General features: G+C 35.8%; 1 protein-coding gene across 1 annotated transcript in view; it reads right to left on the bottom strand.

The window, feature by feature from the left end:
• Positions 1–3,710: 3,710 nt before the first annotated feature.
• Positions 3,711–19,662, bottom strand: part of Smp_048310 (putative sulfite reductase) — a 22,989-nt gene continuing 7,037 nt past the window's right edge. Inside the window, exons 7-10 of the mRNA XM_018794615.1 lie at positions 12,585–12,775; positions 5,700–5,893; positions 4,727–4,995; positions 3,711–3,957 (exon numbers count right to left, since the gene is read on the bottom strand). Of these exons, the coding sequence (XP_018649009.1) occupies positions 3,809–3,957; positions 4,727–4,995; positions 5,700–5,893; positions 12,585–12,775 (803 nt within the window). The 3' untranslated portion in view covers positions 3,711–3,808. The remainder of the gene's footprint in view (positions 3,958–4,726; positions 4,996–5,699; positions 5,894–12,584; positions 12,776–19,662) is intronic.

Here is a 19,662-nt window from a genome sequence, read left to right as displayed (position 1 = left end):
ATAAAAGAAAGTTAGTGAACCACGAGTTGACAATAGAAATAGTTCTATAAACCCGTTTGCTTGTGAGTTCTGGGCAGTCATTCGGAATCTAATCATTAACTCTCCTAGGCATCTTCACGATTGTACTGTCATTTACTTTTGTTGATTTCATCTACTTAACGATCATACTTAGAAAACACACTGTAAGCAAATTGATGTTGTAATTTATAGATCATACCTGTGAAAATGGTGTGTACTTGCCCTCGCAGAAATGCATTATTATTATTATTGTTATGTTGATAGCTTAAATATCGCTCGATGAACAATGCCCTTCCGTATGTATATATGTACTGGAATCCTATTATTAGCCTCTGCCTTGTCTTGCCCATAAATTAGCCTATGTATTTGCTTGTGTTAACATATTCGCCTCTCTGCTTCAAATTTGCTCGATGTGCTTATAGCTTCGTTATCTTTGCTATCCGCTAATAAACTGTAGTCGCCGCATCTTGTTACCTTCTCATTTTACACACCGTTGAGATTTATATAGTAGCGTTTACAAAAATGATTGACGAACGAAACAAAGCCACTACAAATATAACAATGAAAAACAGGTGCAATAAAAATTTTGAACCACCGTAATCTACGTCGGTTTTTTGATCTTTTTCAGTCGTACTGGAAAAGAAAAGAAGGATGTGTAGTGGCATTCGTCCAGAACCACATAATCCTTAAAGCTGAGCACGAGACAACCGCGAAAATGGATATTTAACACTTAATGTGGAAAAAAACCCAACGATGGAGAGGGCGGGAAGAAAGAATTCAATATATTCAATCCTTCGGACGGCATGGTTGAGCCTTACAGGTGTGGCTATTCTAGTGTGCTGTCTTATCACTTTTATTCACATTAAGTATATTGTTCTATCTCCAGTGTAAATGAGTTCTCTATCATGTATTAGTAATTGTTACTATACGATGCGTCAGTGTAGATGATGATGTGATTTCCGCGTAAGATCTTATAGATTAGTCAGTAACATCACGACACATTTATAATCTTGGGATAAGGTCTATTATCAGAGCAGTACTAATAACGAAGTAGACCATTATCCCACAGATGTATAAATGAATGTCCAATTACACTCGTTTGTGCGTAAAGACACAAAACGGGCGAATAAAGAAAAATAAACGTATGTACATGCGTTTCGTAGACATGCAATAGCAAGAAAACCATTTTTGGTGGATGATTTTTTGGTTTTTTTGAAAAGAATAAAACAATAATATAAGCAATCATATAGGCAACAAAAAATTTGTTTTTTCGGAATCAAAAATATATTAGCATATTGGGAGTAGTTTGTTTTCCACACAATAATACAAAATATCGAGACGAAATGTTATGTAGTGTCTTACATGCAGTAATCGTTTAGGCATTCTGGAAACCTTAATCTTCTTCCAGAACGCGATGTTTTAAGTCGATTATCAGATATCACCGAAGTGTCGTCATGATTGTTGATTATTGGGTGAGGTATCTTAATTGTGAGGCCCCTGTCTTTCGACTGTACCGAAGGAAAATAAACATAACTAGATTTTACTTCTAAATACGCGGCTTTCAGACGATAGATGCTGATGATAACGTTAGTCCCGTTCTTATCAATGATATAACCTTCGTGTGCCATTTCCGGAGATCGTCGTAATGAGTTGTGATGTACAAAGACGTGTGTACTATATGATAAGGCAGGTTGAATGAAAACATCAGTTGATTGAGGTTTAGCTGAATGCATTCAGTTTTTAAGTCCGCACTTGTAGGGGTTTAGATCCATACTCACTAAAGAAGTTAAAGGATCCACGAATTCTCCAGGAAGTAGGAGTGACAGTTCGTAAAATAGTTGAGATATAGTGTATCAAAAGTCAGCTCTCACTGCATTACGACTTGTTAGGGAATGTATTCAAAAGATGGATGTAGGGGAGTGATGAAAGAGTTGAAGTGGAGTTTTTGCACGTACTAATGCAACTGTACACCCCACGCGCTTGGAAACTAAGTGTAATACCCTTCGCGCAAATAAAACTCCAGCTACTATGCTTTGCACATTATATCCAAATTTTGTGCCAAGTGTAACCTCTGTAAGATCCAAACCTAAATCCCAATAGGTCCGGATGTGGCTGAATTTATTTTTATTACTCGTTTTGCGATACATACATAGTTGTTTATTCTTGTTCTACGTTAAGATATTTACGTATTCCGCGTCTCCTTTATTTCTATTTCCTTAGTTTCTTCCTTTCCTCCTTCAAAATCAATTCAAAATTCTTACCAATTACGCAGAACCTGAATTATTATTACTATTCTATTATTAATATTTTATTTTTCCTTCCTTTCTCAAACATGGCAAACATGGCAAACCCGAAATGGTTTCTTCACAGCACTTATGTACCCATAAGATGTTTGTGAATAATAATAATAATAATAATAATAATAATAACTAGGGAATATGTTTGTAGACTAGCGACCCAGTCTCGAAATCAGAACAAAGTGTTTTGGGTAATAACACGATACTAAAATGCATCATACATACAAATGTACAAATTTACCTAAACAAATATTACCACCCAGTTATTCAACCAACAATTGATACCAAAATATTCAATCTAAATTATAATGAATAGCAAAGTGGTAAGAAATATATGAAAATTACCGAAAACACCCAAAGGTGAGTGTTATTCTATCCATTCTGGATAGATCAAGTAAGATTCCGTTTGAGCGGCTGTTTTATAACACAAAGTGTTTCAATTTCTGGGAAAGTGCTCCAATTTACAACCAAAAATGCACGATCCCAGTCAAAATCAAACCGCACAATCAAAGAGCGAGCAGTCAATATGGCAGCCGCCAGAATAATAACAATTAAAACAAACTAAATACAGTTCAGTAAGGAACATAGAGACTCAATAAAAACGATAGAAAAACCAAGAAAATTAAACGTTACAGTCTTAATTAGCATCAAAAAGGTTAACAATATATACAAATAAACAAACCACAAGGAAGAAACCGCAAATGTATGCATGGAGGGACTTTCACCTTCAAAATGGATCTAACAACCTCAACGCTTTCAAATGATAATCATGTGTATCTTCCTTCTGTTTTATTGAAGATATTTTTACTACGCCTTTACCTGTAATCTTAATACCTATCGCGTTTTCGTCGTTGTATGATATCTTGGATAGGTTTTACTTAGACTTAATACACAGGCTGAAGCCACGCTAATTTTAACGTGCCCGAGCTCATCATTTTTTGGATATATCTAGAACACATAGTCTTAAGGCAGCTATTCGTGAGCGGGGACACTGGGGGATTTAGAAGTTTTATAGGCTCCTCACCACACGACCCCTCAAGTTAAACATACAATAACTAGGATTCGCACTAGCCATTTGATACTTCGTCATAAAAATTGAACGTGAGAACGCTTGGTGGGAGCCTAACTCCTACAGACTAAACACTTTTTCACGCAACAGCCACGAACAATGTATCCCTTATATTTTCTACTGCTACTCATGCCATTACTATTTCTTGACCTGGAGACTGTTACGATTCCGCTGTATTTATACAGTGTGGCAACGTTGACTTATAAACATACACCCAATATTCTACGCCGCGTATGACTGACGAACTACACTTTGCCTAGAACAAAAATCAAACCCAACGTTACTTAATACTTAAGCTGTTTCCCGACAACTCTAGTTAAAAAATCATTCCGAAAATCAATAAAAATATATTTTAATCCAAAGGCATTATCTAAAAATAAAAATTTTCCTTGCAAAAAAGTAACTATGAATCAAGATTAAATTTTCAGCCTGAAGAGTCGAATTTAATGTTTATTCTGTGCCAGCAGTTTGACAGTAAGCCGCGAATGTTTAAAGTAGCTGAACAGGATTCCGGTTGAGTGTTGTAAGAGCTATCAACAGCCGAACACACAAACTCTACTTCACGAATATCTTCTGCAAAAAATGTTAGTAAAAACCAATATACTTTAGATTGAGTCACTAGTGATTAAAATAACGGATAATTTTTAATCAACTAATACGAACAGCATGCATGAAACAAATTATTTTTGAATTGCTGGGTTCTAAAATCATAAAGCATCACAACATTGTACTGGTTCTGGCATCGTGATAGTATATAGCTAGACCGTTAAACGCCAGAAGCTTCTGGTTTTAGTCCCAAACGTGAAAACTCTAGTGCAGGAGTATGAGTAACGGATTTCAGAATAATGGAACGTGAATCTTTGAATTTAGTTGAATTGCCCCAACCACAGTGAAAGTTTACTTACCATCCCCATCAATTTCGGATTATCAAACAGTAAACGTGGTCAAAACCTAGGGAAGAACTACGAAAAATATCTTCGGTCACTTAATATCAGAGTCCATGAAATATATCTCTGACATAAAGATGTTAGGAACTACTGAAATCCTTGTACATTAAAAAGTACGACACATTGCAAACCTAAACGCAGCCTAATGTAACCCAGTATATTTGGACATTCTGTGCATTACGCTGACATCCGCACCAGAAATTGTAGGGAATATGATGATAGGCGGTTATACAAGTTCGAGTGGCTAAAGTGATTTTGGGCTTATGAGGAAATGTCTTGATAGTAGGTGTTTAAACCTGACTTCTAATATACACGAATACTACAGTGGTTGTCGCTAGTTATGTACACAACATCTTACCTAAAACTGTTCAAACCACAGTCACAGACCTCCAAACTATGAAGGTAAGACAAACAAAAACATCCATAAGCATTATTACAGTATATCAAACACTTGCTTGGAATAGGAATCTCTACAGTCCATAGTGTCCACGCCCATTGTTTTACGCTCCGGTTTTTAAGAGAATAATGATTGTCCATGTCTGTTACATAACCTTGTCCTGCAGGAGGACTGGCTGGTGACAATTTCGCTTCATACCAAGACCTGCCACCATCCGAAGAAACGCGAACGGAAATGATCCCACGCCCACCTCCGCTGAATGCATAGCTAATATGTAAAGTCATTTAACATGTATAAGTAAAAAACATTATATGAAATTATATATGAATCGTTAGAATGAGGTTACCTTCAATATAATTTTCTCATACTCGCGGTTATACAGTGCAATAAATATGAGAAACCATAGTATTAAATAACGACGTAAATTAGTTAGTTTACAAGCCTGTATTTTGCTGAGGGTAATGTAGAGAAAAACGGCGGTTCCACTGTTATCTCCAAAACTTGACGTTATTACATAGCTCACAAATATTTCTACCGAACCATTTTATCTTCTTTGAATGCTAAATGATTCATGTCACCAAAATATCCTCACTTCTTATGGCTCATTTTATAGACAAAATTACAACTGCACAATAAGTATCTTAGAAAATTAAAACTGATAATATCAAGAAGCAAAAGGACCAACTATAACAATCACCACTTTAGTTTATATTACTAATACGTACCACGGTAAGCGTCATCATAAAATGCGACGAATCATTTCATTTATGTATTTCTCATAAGGTGAAAATTCCACTTTCGTAGGTTTCAGATTCAAGATCGTATAAGTGTGATGGTCAATTATGATTTCAGATTGATTAGTTATTCAACAAATGATTGATTTACTAAACCTAATAACAGTAATTTGATTTACAAAATAAATCAATTAAAAAAATATGAGGTAATTTTCGAAAAGACCATTGAACACCTACCCTGATAAACTTACACTCCCAGTGTTTTTTAGGGTTTGGCCATCAGAAGGTTTACAAATAACTGACTGAACAGGATAATCCAAAATAGCCGGTAAGCCCTTCAGATCTGGGACTTTACCACCACTCATCGGTAGAACGTATTTATAATCCCCTTTCTGCCAAAAGCTTTCACTTTCGTCTGTCGATAATGTAATCTGAAGAGTAAATATGTTGTACACAATAATCTCTCAGGGTAAAATATAATATGATAAGATCCTTAGAAACTGGTACGGAGTAGTCTGCTCACTACATAGAAGTCAGTATTGATAAACTACCCTGGCAATACAAACAATGTAAGCAGAGTTCGGTATTCAAACAACCTGTAAATATAAATACTAAGCAGAGTCAGTCAGCTACAACTTAGGACCGGGCACATACATGCATCGATCCAAGTTGCCATACCTCATCAGCACAACAAGATGAACACGGGATTGATAGTAGTTAATGATGGTAATATATAAAAGAAAGATTGTATATAAGCATATAGTACAGGAAGAAAGACAGATATGAAGCAGTTTTAATCTCATAGTTTAAAGGAAGGTAAAGAGTGTATACACCTACGCTATTGCGATCGATTCAGAGCCATGTCACACAACTATTGGTCACGATAGTCACGCGGACCCCAACCAGGTAGTCTGCATCTGCCAACATGGCTCAGACTAGAAGTTAGTGACTTCAAGCACTGATGCCACGTTTTGGTTTGGCCGCCTCTAACTTTCTTCCAACCATCCCCAATACTAGTCAGCATAGTGCGTCGTGGTAATCGGTGTCCAGGCATAAATTCATCGTAGATAACACGGTGTTCAGGCATACCATCTCAGTAGATGAAGATTCATGACCTCATCAACTGATTTACCATCATTCTCTAATACCCTGTGTCTGACCTCACTATTACTTACCTGGTGATCCCAGAAGATGCTGGCAATATTTCTAATATTTATTCACCCAACAGAACTATGTCACCTGTGTATTCTAAGTCCATAAGTGGACCTCCTGGTAGGAGATTAATTCCTGAAAATTCAGTCAACGAGAGTGTTATTTCCAGCAGTAGATCGATTATGAAATGGAAATAGTGGACAGCCTTGCCAGACATCACTTGAGGTTGCGAAATCAGATGATTGTTCCCCACAGGCTCTCACCAGACTGGTAGTTTTCCAGTAAAGAGCCTTCACAATGTTTATGTAATTTTGAGATACACTGCCGTAGAACCTCTCGGTCTACAGAGTCAAATGCTGCTTTTAAGTCAAGAAAAACTATCATTGTAGGACGCCGATAAGAATGTCTGTGCTCTAAAACCTGACGAATAGTGAATATGTGGTCGATGTTGCCACGATCTGGTGCGAAGCTAGTTTGATTTTCTCGTGTTTACAGTTCAAAAGTTTTTGTCAGGCGCCCGATAACTATTGAGGCTAGTATTATAGATGCTATATTAGACAAACTGATCCCTCTATGGTTACCACAGGATGGTTTTGACCCCTTCTTATATATTGGGACAGTCGGTGATTGAGACCAGTCGGATGGGATTACGTCCAACTCCCAGATTTTAGCTAAAATAATAGTTAACCTAATCGCTGTAATTTCGACCACCATATATAGAGACCTCTGGAGCCTATCCAGATGCTCTTCTTCGTTTTAGATTAGCTATAGCATTTCGAACTTCAATCACAGTCAGGGGACCTACTTCAGAGTTCCATTTAGACTGTCTCGGAATGTTGTGTAACTTTAGAGTAGCTGAAGGTCAGTTGAACTGCTCCTTAAAGTGTTCCGCCCATCGTTCTAAACGTCTGGGCTGAGAGCAGATAAGGGTTCCGTCTTTTTCCGAGATCGTTTCACTTACACTTAACTTATTAATTCCGGTTTCTTTTATTAGTCTGGAGAGTTGCCGCTGCCTTTTTCATCTCTTTTGCTTTCGTTGCCCACCACTGCTGACGACCGTTCCGTAAACTTTTGGTTAACCTAGAACTGATTTGCTTTTGCTCTTCATCGTGTTCAGAGCCTGATGGGGTGACTTTGCGAGAATCCATCAGTGAAATAGACTTAGAAGAAATCCATTGGTTTTTTGGAACCCTTTGGTTTAAATTATTAATAGATGTTACTGCTGTTTCCACAGCTGTTCGTATATCTTTCCAAGCAACACCTGGGTCAGTCTCGTTTACAAAACTGCCTAGATGTGAACTCAGTTGTTCCTAGAACTTACTTTTGGCTTTCTCGTCCTCCAGTTCAATCCTAGTGGGTCTTCTTATTGTAGTTTTTCTGCGTCCAGTGCGGCGCAAACAAATGCGTGCTCGTACTAAAGCGTGATCAGAGTCTAAACATGTATTTTAGCACGAGCGACAATCTTCTATAGAGCTTCTCCAACGATGACTGATGGCAAGATGGTCTATTTGAGTCCATCGTTGGTTTGGTGCAGGTGGTCGCCATGTTAGACGATGTCTCTCCTTATGCTTAAAATTAGTGCTTGCTAAAAATAAACGATTGTCTGAGCATAGTTGCAACAGACGATCACTATTATCTGTTCGTTGAGCCGGAATACTAAAACACCCACCTAAATGTCTCTCTGTTTGATTTAAGCTGCCTACCTGGGCATTAAAGTCACCTGATACGAGTACAATGTCTGAGCGTTTAGCTTTTTGAAGAAGTTCAGAGAGCTTTATGTAAAAGTAATCTTTCACTTCATCCGGGCTGCAGTCAGTGGGAGCGAAAGTAGAAACGACGAAACGGCAACGACGTGTGTCCCTATCCTTCCGAGTTCTTATGGAGCCATTTAGCCGGACAGCATACAAGCGACTGTCAACGGGGATCCATTCTAATAGTGCTTGCTCTGCCCTTGTACTTAGTGCTATGCCTACACCTGCAAGTCCACGAGAACTAGCCAACGGGTTGCCAGATACACGGAAGGTGTATCTCGTCGGCTGTCCATTTCGGCGAAGTGAGGTCAAGTGAATGACCACACTGGGATCCTGTATGTGTTTCGGGGACACAGCATGCACCAACCGTACAAGATTCTAGGGTTTTAGCTAAGGAGGCCTGTTGACCGATTTGACTTAGGGTACGTACGTTGAAGGCTCCAATGTGTAGTTTGGAGCGAGGTTTTAGTAGAACTGGGACAGTGTTTCGCGCACTAGAATCGTTGACCATGGTGACACTTAAGGAGGAAACCGAAAGAGGAAGTTTAATGTTGAAAGTCGAGGTAGAAGGAATAGTAGGAAGTGAAGAAGGAGATTGATTATGAATACAGTGGTCTTGAGTGCTGTTAGAGGTATGAGGGCAGTTATCACTTCCCAGTTGCCACACCGTGGAAGGGTTCTTCTGGAGCTACCTGGAAAGGAAATTGGATTAGAAGTAGTCTTAGTGACCCGAAAACGTGACCGCAGTGCCCAAGAAACAACTGCTTGAGGTCGGTCACACACAACCTTTTTGTGATTAATTCTTGTATTAGCTCCGTACTTGTTGATACCTTACCGATGGAGACGGATAGTCGTTGAATAAGACAAGGTGTGCATTTGTAGGGTCGACCTTTTCTAACCCAAACCCTCCTTGTGGGAAGGCATCATCGCTGTTATGCTTATTGTCTGAAGGAAACACCTTACTGCCGTCACACCTCTGTACAGTCAGCAGTACGACTTCGCCTTCGGACCTTGAGTTTGCTGCTTTTAGTCTTACCGCTCTTCAACCGACCTTCCTGGCATGGTAGGACTTTGAGGAACGATTGTTCCAGCCAGCACAGCTCGATTGGCTCATCACAATAGGCAAGCCCGACCATCACGTCAAGGTAGCAGCAAAAGTCAATAAAATATTAAGCAGAGATGAATAGTGGCTATCAGTGGAATCCAGAATACGTGTTTTGTTCTATTTGAGACTCTTAAGCTAGTTAATGTCCATTCAGGAACTCGTATCCAGTACCTTTCATTACAAACATTGAGTTATCCACTTTCGAACTTAGTTTGGATATAAATTAGCTTGTACAATGGGAAGATTCAAACTACCTATATATATATATATATATATATATATATATATATATATATATGAATTAAAATTCACCTCACTACGCAAGCCAGTTTATATATGGACTCAGTAGAAAAGTGGGCAAAGCGACGTTGTTTTTTAGCGAAAGGTACTGAGTACGAGATCCTGAATGGACATCAAATCTAGGATGAAGATATATGCAGCTCAAGAATCCCAAAAGGGACGAAATGCGTTTTCTGGATTCCGATATTAGCCACTATCCATATCTCCTTAAAATCCCTGTGACTAACTGGCTATACCAAGGTGATCCACACAGGGTACGTAAATGTCAAGAGAGACTGATTATCAATTGAAGTCCTAAAAGTCAATGGGAAGATACTAACAAACAAATATCAATTAAAACGATAAACATGAAATACAAATCCAGTTCGCGATTATACTTCATATTGAAAATCCAAAAACACAACCAAAACTTGAGACCACCAGTACGAGAAAAATGTTTAGCGTTACTCATACATTAGGTAGTCTAGGAATAGAAAATCTAGTCAAAATATTAAAAAATCCTTACAATTAAAGAATTGCTAATGATAATCTCAATTATTGTATTGCTATAACTTCAACCCATTCAATAGCTATAAAACCACCAGAATTTAAATAGACATAATCCAATAAGGACGACGTCATTTAAACAAATATTAATATATATAATCTATCAATCGTAACGACAAATATGAAATGATGACGCTTATGTAGGCTATATATCCCAGATAAAAAACAACTTGATCGATAAGAGTGAATTTTAGAATTACTGTCTACCCTTCAATAGCACTAACACAATAACGAGCTACTAAGATTTCAAGTCGAAATAACTGGCTCGAAGAAGGTTTAGATGAGGAATTTATGCACAACTGAAGTTACAACAATTCACTATTTCAAACCTAACCTTTGTGTATAAAGGATTCATGTGCAATCCCTTATTCTTCTGTTATCTTAGCACTCCTCCTAACTTTACAAATCGTAATTGCTAATCATTACTTTATTCTTTATCTCTCGCTCCGCAGTTTTCCTTTGCAATGAATTATTTCTTATTGTCTTTGTAACGATTATATCACTTAGTTCCTAAATAATTTTTGGTCGCGACACTGATTTTATTCAGCAATTGAAAACTTTCGATAATTTTAATTACTTTAAAGTGACGCTCTTCTATCCATAGGCTATTATAGTAAATACTTGAAATCTGTTAATAATTTCTGATTTCTTTATTAACTAGTGAAACAACACTTCATTACTATCGAGTTTTACATTCAAAACATGGATACGTTTGACTGTCCTTAATAAGTTTGTTTGATGATGTAACACTCCTCTAACGTATTATAAACTATCATATGTAAAAACGTGAACAATAAAAACGATTATACAGCTCAAGAGATATTTTTTCATTGCGACGTCATCAGAACTATACAAGAAAACATGAATTAGAAAGACACATATCAGCTTCTACATCTAATTGACATAGTGAGAACTTATGATCTTTTAAAAGTTATTAGACCAAGAACAATGAGTTGTTGGACAACAATAATAAGGATATAGAATATGGAAATATGACAGTACCTATACTATTTAAAAAGATTGATAAATTCGTGGCAGTAAAAGTGTTAGAAACAGGCAAACAGAGATCTCAACGTACATAAAAAATTAAGTTGTGTAAAAAAGTAATAATAATAAATAAAAATGGTATATTTTCAGTATACAGACGAGGAAAAAAACTGAATTTCTGACGCTACGTGACTTAGTATCGAAATAAGTGTCGTACAAAATTCAAGCCCAGTAGAAAAAAATAAACATTTTGGTGCAATTAATTCCTTCAATCTAATATCTATGTTTTAAAAGTGATAATACAACACATATTAGTTAGAAAACCAGGAAACAATGGATAGTTTTATAAAAGTAGTGTATGATCCCCTCACCAACAGTGCCCACCCATTACTTTATACACAATGATACATTCAATCTCCAGTTCTCATGGCAATTTCCCAACTAGTATTAGAATTAATAGAAAATTGTCTTTAAATGTAACGAATCTCCACAACCTATTTAACTAAATAATAGTCGTTTATTCATTAGACGCTATTTTTAAGATGGAATTGATCAATTAGAAAGTGCAGTTACCCACTGGTGACACTGGATATGTACCATACTAATCATGAATGAATGGAAGATCATAATGTAGCCTACTCAGTTTGAATGATATAATGATTGCTATAAGTAAGTGTTCAATGGTACTTAAGGTCATCATCGGACACAGCTGAGAAGTCCAGCAATAAGAAAAATCAGCTATTTACAGTTCTTTCGTTTTCATTGATTTTTCAAACTATATTACCCTGTAAAAATAAACTATCTCGTAATAATTGCTAAGAAAAGTGTAAACCTTCGTAAAATGGTTAATTAACAGTAGCTACAAAAGAACAAATACTTAAAAATTTAGGTTTACACAACCAGGGTCATCTCTTGAGTTAAGTACTCAATTGAGGATTGGATTACAACATTGGCAAAGACAGTTAAACTAGTTGCAGTAACTTATTTCGAGTGTAAACAATTTGTTTACGAATCCAGGTAGTTTAAATTATGTAAGACAGTGAGTAGTTTGCAAAAGGTAAGTGCACACACTACTTAGGTCAAATAGATTATTAGTCCATGATAATGATCGATATTTATTCACTATTCTTATCTTTCATGGACTACCCTTGATGTAAAATGATCAGGAATTTAATTAACTTCTCGCTTAAATGTATGTGTGGCAGTAACAGCTTTTGAATAAATGGGACAGGAATAAGAGAGAATACAAGCATTTTTCCGTTTACTTAAAAATGTACTTACTTGACCTAGCCACTTAACTTGACGAGCTCCAATAGAACCAGGGATGATAATTCTCAATGGGAAACCATGATCGCGAGTTAATGGCTTATTGTTCATTTTAAAAGCAACGATCACCTCCCTCTGAGGATCTAAAGCTAAATCAATTGGTAACGATGAACCAAAAGCTCCACCAGTAGGATCCATATCTAGTCCTATATTAGAAAAACGTCTGTTAGATGCTAGGAAATATGAAGCCAACGTTATTATTTTCGAAAACACCAACATGGAAATATTTCCTCAATGTTACTCATAGCAACTACTGATTAAATTAGTGTTAAAAAGATAAAATAGGGCAATGATTTCCCTGTATACGTAACAACATGCCAAAATAGAATAGACAAAGGTTATCGGCTATAGAGATACATCCATCAATTTTAATAAGATTAAGAGTAAATATAACAAATAAAAAGGTACTAAATTGAAGCTTAGCAATACAGATACTGAAGTCGTTGTTTACTTTTTTTTCACTTCTGATTATTTAGATCAAAACTTCTAGACTTTGAAGCCCAGTTAATTGTAATAGTTCCAAAAACTATTGTAATGTCTTAATCTGTTTTTATTCCAGATGTTACGTTGTAACTGAAGGTCGATAAAATTAACCAACCCTACAAATTTATTTTTTCTCTCCGCTTAAAAATGTAGTAAAAAACCATCGGATACTAACCTACAATTTGATAATTAGCGATTATTTTACAGAATAACTATTTCTTTTTATGAGCAGAACAGTGTTAATACATATTCTCTCGTAAATTCCATTATTATTACAAAGGTTGAGAACAGTGGCAGCTAGTTACTAAATAGTAAGAATGATTTGTAGCTTAGAAAAATCCATTCTAAATTGTTGAGTTTGCTAAGCAAGGTCGTTTGATACTAGAGCATTCATCATCTCCTTGGACCTCGTCAGTTTATACGTCCAAACAGGATGAGCTATTAGGGTTCATCCACGAGTGACTAATAGCTAATTTGCCAACATTGTACTTGACCGATTGTCGTCAATTATTATGCTGTCGCTATCCGCATATTCATTTTGATTCCCTTCTTCCTTGACCTTACATAATTATTTACCAGTTTCTCCATTGATTGTTAGTCTGTGTCCATTTCGATATGTCCATAAGTTACTTAGTGATATAAATCCCAGGCTTCTAAAATCTCTGATTTTCATTGTACTAACTCTGTTAAATATTTTGACATTTTCTCAGTCAAATTCGTATAAATAGTTGTCCATATGCAAAAATATAAGCGAAAATATGTCATAACTTTGAACAAATAAATGACCTCCACTTAAAGGAAAACAGAGGGGAATAAGTTTATCCAGTGTAGAGTTTTATTTTTGCTGTAGCCATAGATTATTTTGTAGGTAATACTTGACGTTTCTTGTCATAGTGACCTTTTGCCTCGACTGAAGAGATTTTGTAGACTACATGAGTGTATTCCTAATCTAATTGCAATCTCCAAGACGTTTTTTACATAAAGTACGGTGATTCGTACAAAAAGTCACCGGTTGAACAATCAGCTATCTTCACTCTAAAGTGAAATATTTAAGGTAACTCACTAAATGACTTTGGATTATACTTCTGAAAAAAAAAATAATATAACCAATCAATTAAATTTAATGAAACTAATTCAATTATCAGATATATGTGTATGAGCCTTACTCTAGGCGTGGAGGCTAATGAACATATTTTCAAGCTTTAACAATTGCATACTTCCGACAATGAATAAGCACCACTGACGTATTTATCAACAGATAATGTATATCTACCTTTGCAACCGGATTACGGCGGTCAATACAGAATCATAAACACAAACGATGAAGTCATTGCTGTCAACAAGCACGATAAGACTGATACCGTTAGCATCAACGGAGTTGAATCTGCCTTTATCAACAATGATAACAGCTTTCCTAATTCACAGCCTATACCATAACTCCAACGGCCTTCAAAGTCTACTAATTAAACGGAGAGAAAAACCAAATCCGGCAGTCAGATTCATTAGCCGAAACGCTACTTAGGAACTGTCGTGCGTATTTAGTACACACGATTCCTTTCTAAACTAGATATATATACACATTTCGTTACTCAGATGCATGTAATATTATCATAAGTGGTCACTAATTATACATATATAAATGAATACATTTTCCTACACGTCACATGCTAATTCATTTTTTCACATTTTAGCCCCACAGACCAGTGAATATATATTATATTAGTTTTTCTCACTTAACTCTTCAAGATTCATTGAACTTAGATACATGAGGATCCAACATTATTTCGTGAGGGAGAAAAGTGTTGGAGAATTCAAAGTTACGCATATTCTTTTTAAAATCAGGATCTAAATTTCGGACCCCATACCCATCGCCAATTTGTTGTGAATTTAAGCCCGCTTAGTTATCAAGAGATTTATTCACCAATCGAAATACAACTTTTCCAATCTTAACAATGTGCCAAAACAATGACGTTTGACGGGTATGAGCAGTCTAGCATCCTTATTGGTCCTTTATCCGCCTAACCCTTCCAATTGAGTCCAGAACACCAATTGCAGCTTCTACTATGCGAATCATTTATTTCAAGCATACTCGGTTGATATACCAGACAGACAGACTGACCGCATCACACCATAAAATAGAAAATAATATTTGTACAACACCAAGTCAAATATGGCTGTGAGCGTGGAAGATAGTAATCAATAAACTAAATATAATTTACGAACAGTAAATCGTATAATAATAATTCATAGGTCAAAATGAACCTTATAATAAGATGGATAAAGATACACACAATCTAATTACTCAGTAGTTATATAATACGAATATATATAGAATAATCGTCCACTAATAGGTCCCGGAAGTTACCCGTACTTGTGTCTTCGCCACGATATAACAACTACAACCATCATCAAAACGGTACAGGTATATGTAAACAATCGTCTACGTAAGATACTCAACATGATGTATTTGTGATATTTCAATGAGTGGAAATTTGAATCTCTGACGATTCATGACTTATTGTAAAACAGTTCTTCAGAGTAAATAAATAAATGACCAAAATAAATTAATACAAGTTTAAATACTATAAAGGAACATGATAGAATATTTAGTTCAATCAAAATCAGAATAGGTCAGATTATGTCAATGTCATGTGAGGTTTTGGCCAAGGTGATTCTGTGTGGTACATCACTGTATGTAGTTCCGTGCATGCTAATGGGTATAAAATATGTAGAATTTGTAATGTGAAGATTTAGAGTCGGGATCTGAGTGTGTGAAATGAGTAGAGTTAAATTAGGTTATTTGTGTAGTTTAAGTGTTCCTCACCATCAGTCGTAATTTCACGATAAAATTCTTTAATATAAAACGCATTACAATCGATATGACTTAATCCGTAGACGCACGGATTCAAAAAGCTCGTTTGGCTTTTGCCAACTTACGTCACCTATGGCGAAGACGAGATATCCGTCTATCAATTAAGGGACGAGTATACTGCGCAGCAGTTCGCTCTGTTCTACTTTACGGCTGTGAAACATGGCCATTAAGAGTAGAAGATACTCGTAGGTTACTAGTATTTGACCACAGATGCCTTAGAAATATTACTCGCATCTGCTGGGATCACCGGGTAAGTAATAGTGAGGTTAGACGCAGGGTATTAGGGAATGATGGTAAATCAGTTGATGAGGCGATGAATCTTCATCGACTGAGATGGTTGGGCCACGTGTTACGTATGCCTGAACACTGATTACCACGACGCACTATGCTGACTAGTGTAGGGGATGGTTGGAAGAGAGTTAGGGGCGGCCAAACCAAAACATGGCATCAGTGTTTGAAGTCACTAACTTCTAGTCTGAGCCATGTTGGCAGATGCAGACTACCTGGTTGGGGTCCGCGTGACTATCGTAATAAATGGTTGAAGACTCTGGGTGACATGGCTCAGAATCGATCACAATGGCGTAGGTGTATACACTCTTTATCTTCCCTTAAACCTTGAGATTAAAATTGCTTCATAACTTTTTTCCTTCCTGTACTATATCCTTATATACAACCTTTCTTTATATACTACCACCACTAAATTAATTACTTCTATGAATTTGTTGTTGATCTTGTTGTGCTAACGAGGTATGGCAACTTGGACCGATGCATATATGTGCCTGGTCCTACGTTGTCGCTAACTGACTGACTGACTGATTTTGTGTGGATGTAAACGGAGTCTTCTGCTAATTCGAACTAAAGCATTTTGAGTTTTTTGTTTCATAGAAGACTTTAATTCTGCATACTTTTCAAGGTGAGTTGCAATTCTTCTGTCGTTCTGTGGCAGTAAGGTAAAACTACGATACTTATCCAAAATATTCCACTTGAGTTGGTGTTGAAAAATAGAGCGTTCCTTTTTAATGCTTTTTTATAAATATGCTCGTGAAAATTTTTAAATCTGGAGATGTTTATTCTTATTTTTCTCCCTTACCTCATCTTCTTCTTAAGTTTTGGTAGCTCTTCTGAATAGATTCAGAACCAGGGGATTATTTGCACCGAATGGATGAGCAAAGTTGAGATAGATGTACTGATTTGAATGTGTCGGTTTTTAGTATTTGGTTAAATTTCCATTAGAACTCTTTTCAACTAAAGATTCTAAGAATGATAGTTCACTATGTTTATCTTCCTGTTCAAAAGTGGATTTTGTGATCTGAGAGTGTTTATCAGTTTAGAGGAACTTCTAATGGAAGCATTTTTAGTGATAAGTTTGTCACCGAAATATCTAAGCAAGGTACATAGTCTGATGGCACTGAAAAAACAAGCAACTCAATATGACACAAAAGAATTGGCAACAATCGGAGACGTACGAGATCTATGGTCACTCCATTTGTTCGTTTATATAAAATCCCTTTGAAGGTAACGGCCGTTGAATTTAAGCATATTTTGGGGGATTTTATGATTAAAATAAAGCTTAATGGACATCTGCTGGAGTATTATCATCCTCTAGTAAACCATTACTAAAGTCTGGACATCTATCAATCAATTGGAATACTGGGGTATATAGATATAACGTCACAACTTACAATTTCGTCCACTTTAATAGATAATCTCAAAATATTTTATATGAAATCGTATAAGTACTTAGTGACATCAGAACCCCACCTACAGGTGCTTTATCTAGATATCTAAGCAGTATGATGAAGACACCTCAAAATAATCTACTCCTTTATATTACAAATTTCACACATGAAACGTTAGGTTCAAATTTCTACACATTGGAGCATAACAAATATATCATTATTTTACTATTGACTTTCTACTCAATGCTTAATTTGTTTGAAATTATCGAACCAAACCTTTGTATTGATATCTACAGATGATTTTATTACAAACTAAATTGAAGTTCTTTTTCGACCACTATAAATAGGGCAGCATCAAAGATTACCTGTGAAATAACGAAACCCTAGCATTTGGTGTAACTCCCCCTGTAGCTCTTCCGGGGGCTACTGCCGGTCCCAAGCCGAGATTATTATTATTATTTGAACACATAAATATTGGTACAAAGGGACAGCAGATACATATGCGCCGCACAAATCTCATCCCAAGCCGAGATAAAGGAGGAGGGTTGGGCATGGAGTTAGCGACCCCATCCCGTAGAAAATCAACTCCGTAAAAAAACACTAACCCGCACTTGGTGTACTCTCTCGTTATCTCAAATTCCTACTGAAAAGTGTGTAGATGAATTTCATTAGTGAGTCAACGATCAAGAATATAGAATGAAGAATAGTGAGTGATATAAACCTTTCAACTATGAAAACATCCTGACTTCTTTGATTCAATCTTCAAAAATCGTACAACTTAGGAAGCTCAATAGTGTTAGACAAGAGTCAAAGTATCAATCAGATACAGAGCTACCCAATTTCCTTTTTCATTTATGGAAACATAAAGAAAGCAAAAACTAAGTTAAAAGCACAACAAGTGTTCATCTAAGTTCCTCTTTATTGTTAGATCATTACAGCAATATTTCGCTTTTTTTATGCTTTGTAAATTAAATTGCTCCACGAGATAATTCTGTTAAGAACTGTATCTCAATAATTTGTAAACTGAATATTATTTATAACGAAAATTTAAACCTTGAAAACCGTATAAAAAGGCTCTCACAATATAAAGCTAGCTTTAATACGACTAGTATTTAGACCATTAAAATTATTACTAAACGATTTGGTTTACTGTATCCAAAAACAACCTTCCTATGAAATTATATATTCGATAGATGGCACTAGAATTTATATTTAAATGGAATGATAGTTCAAACAATTACGAAAACCATGGGAACTTTATAATTTTTGAGATGGTGGAGAAGATTTGTAGTTCAGATGGATAATTTTGATGGAGTTTTGTTTTCTGAACTGGATGGTTTGGTCGTGGAGCTTTCACTCCTACCCGAAGTTTGTGCTGATGATGTCGTTCAGAAGAACGATGAAAGCTTCACGACAAAACCATCCAGCTCAGAGAACAAAACTCCATCAAGAACTTTATAATTTCATGTTTAATTTAATAAATTTATGGAATAAAAATCTAAAAAATTATTTTTTTTCTTTTAATGGAAAGCAAATAAAATAATGCAGATGTAAATGTTAAATGTCTAGACAATTAATTAATTTAAAACTATTATTATTATTTAGAAAAACTACTTTACAACCATTATAATGTGGGTTACTTATATCTACATAAGTAGTATATGGTGAGGGTCAGACATGGAATGTATTTTGGCAAAAGATCGATAAGGAAAGAATAAGAACGAAGCGCAATCGGTAGGAAAACGCATGAACAATGAGATCAGAAAAGATGGACTGATATTTGCAGAAGGAACAATCAAAATTGAGACAATTGATTGTTATTTTGTAAATTAACTATTTACTGTATGGTTATCAGATTTTAGTGAGATAGTTTGTAATTTGTGCTTAAATACATTTGACTGTACCCACACGTATTCTGTTCACTATATTATGAACTTGTATAATTATTCTTATCAATTAATAATATTTATTAAATAGGAATAATATATTTGTAAAATCT

The sequence above is a fragment of the Schistosoma mansoni genome, chromosome 1 (assembly GCF_000237925.1).
Source record: "Schistosoma mansoni strain Puerto Rico chromosome 1, complete genome".
Classification (NCBI taxonomy): Eukaryota; Metazoa; Platyhelminthes; class Trematoda; order Strigeidida; family Schistosomatidae; genus Schistosoma; species Schistosoma mansoni.
The sequence above is the reverse complement of the archived record's forward strand: the minus strand, read 5'-3'. Positions and strand labels throughout refer to the sequence as shown.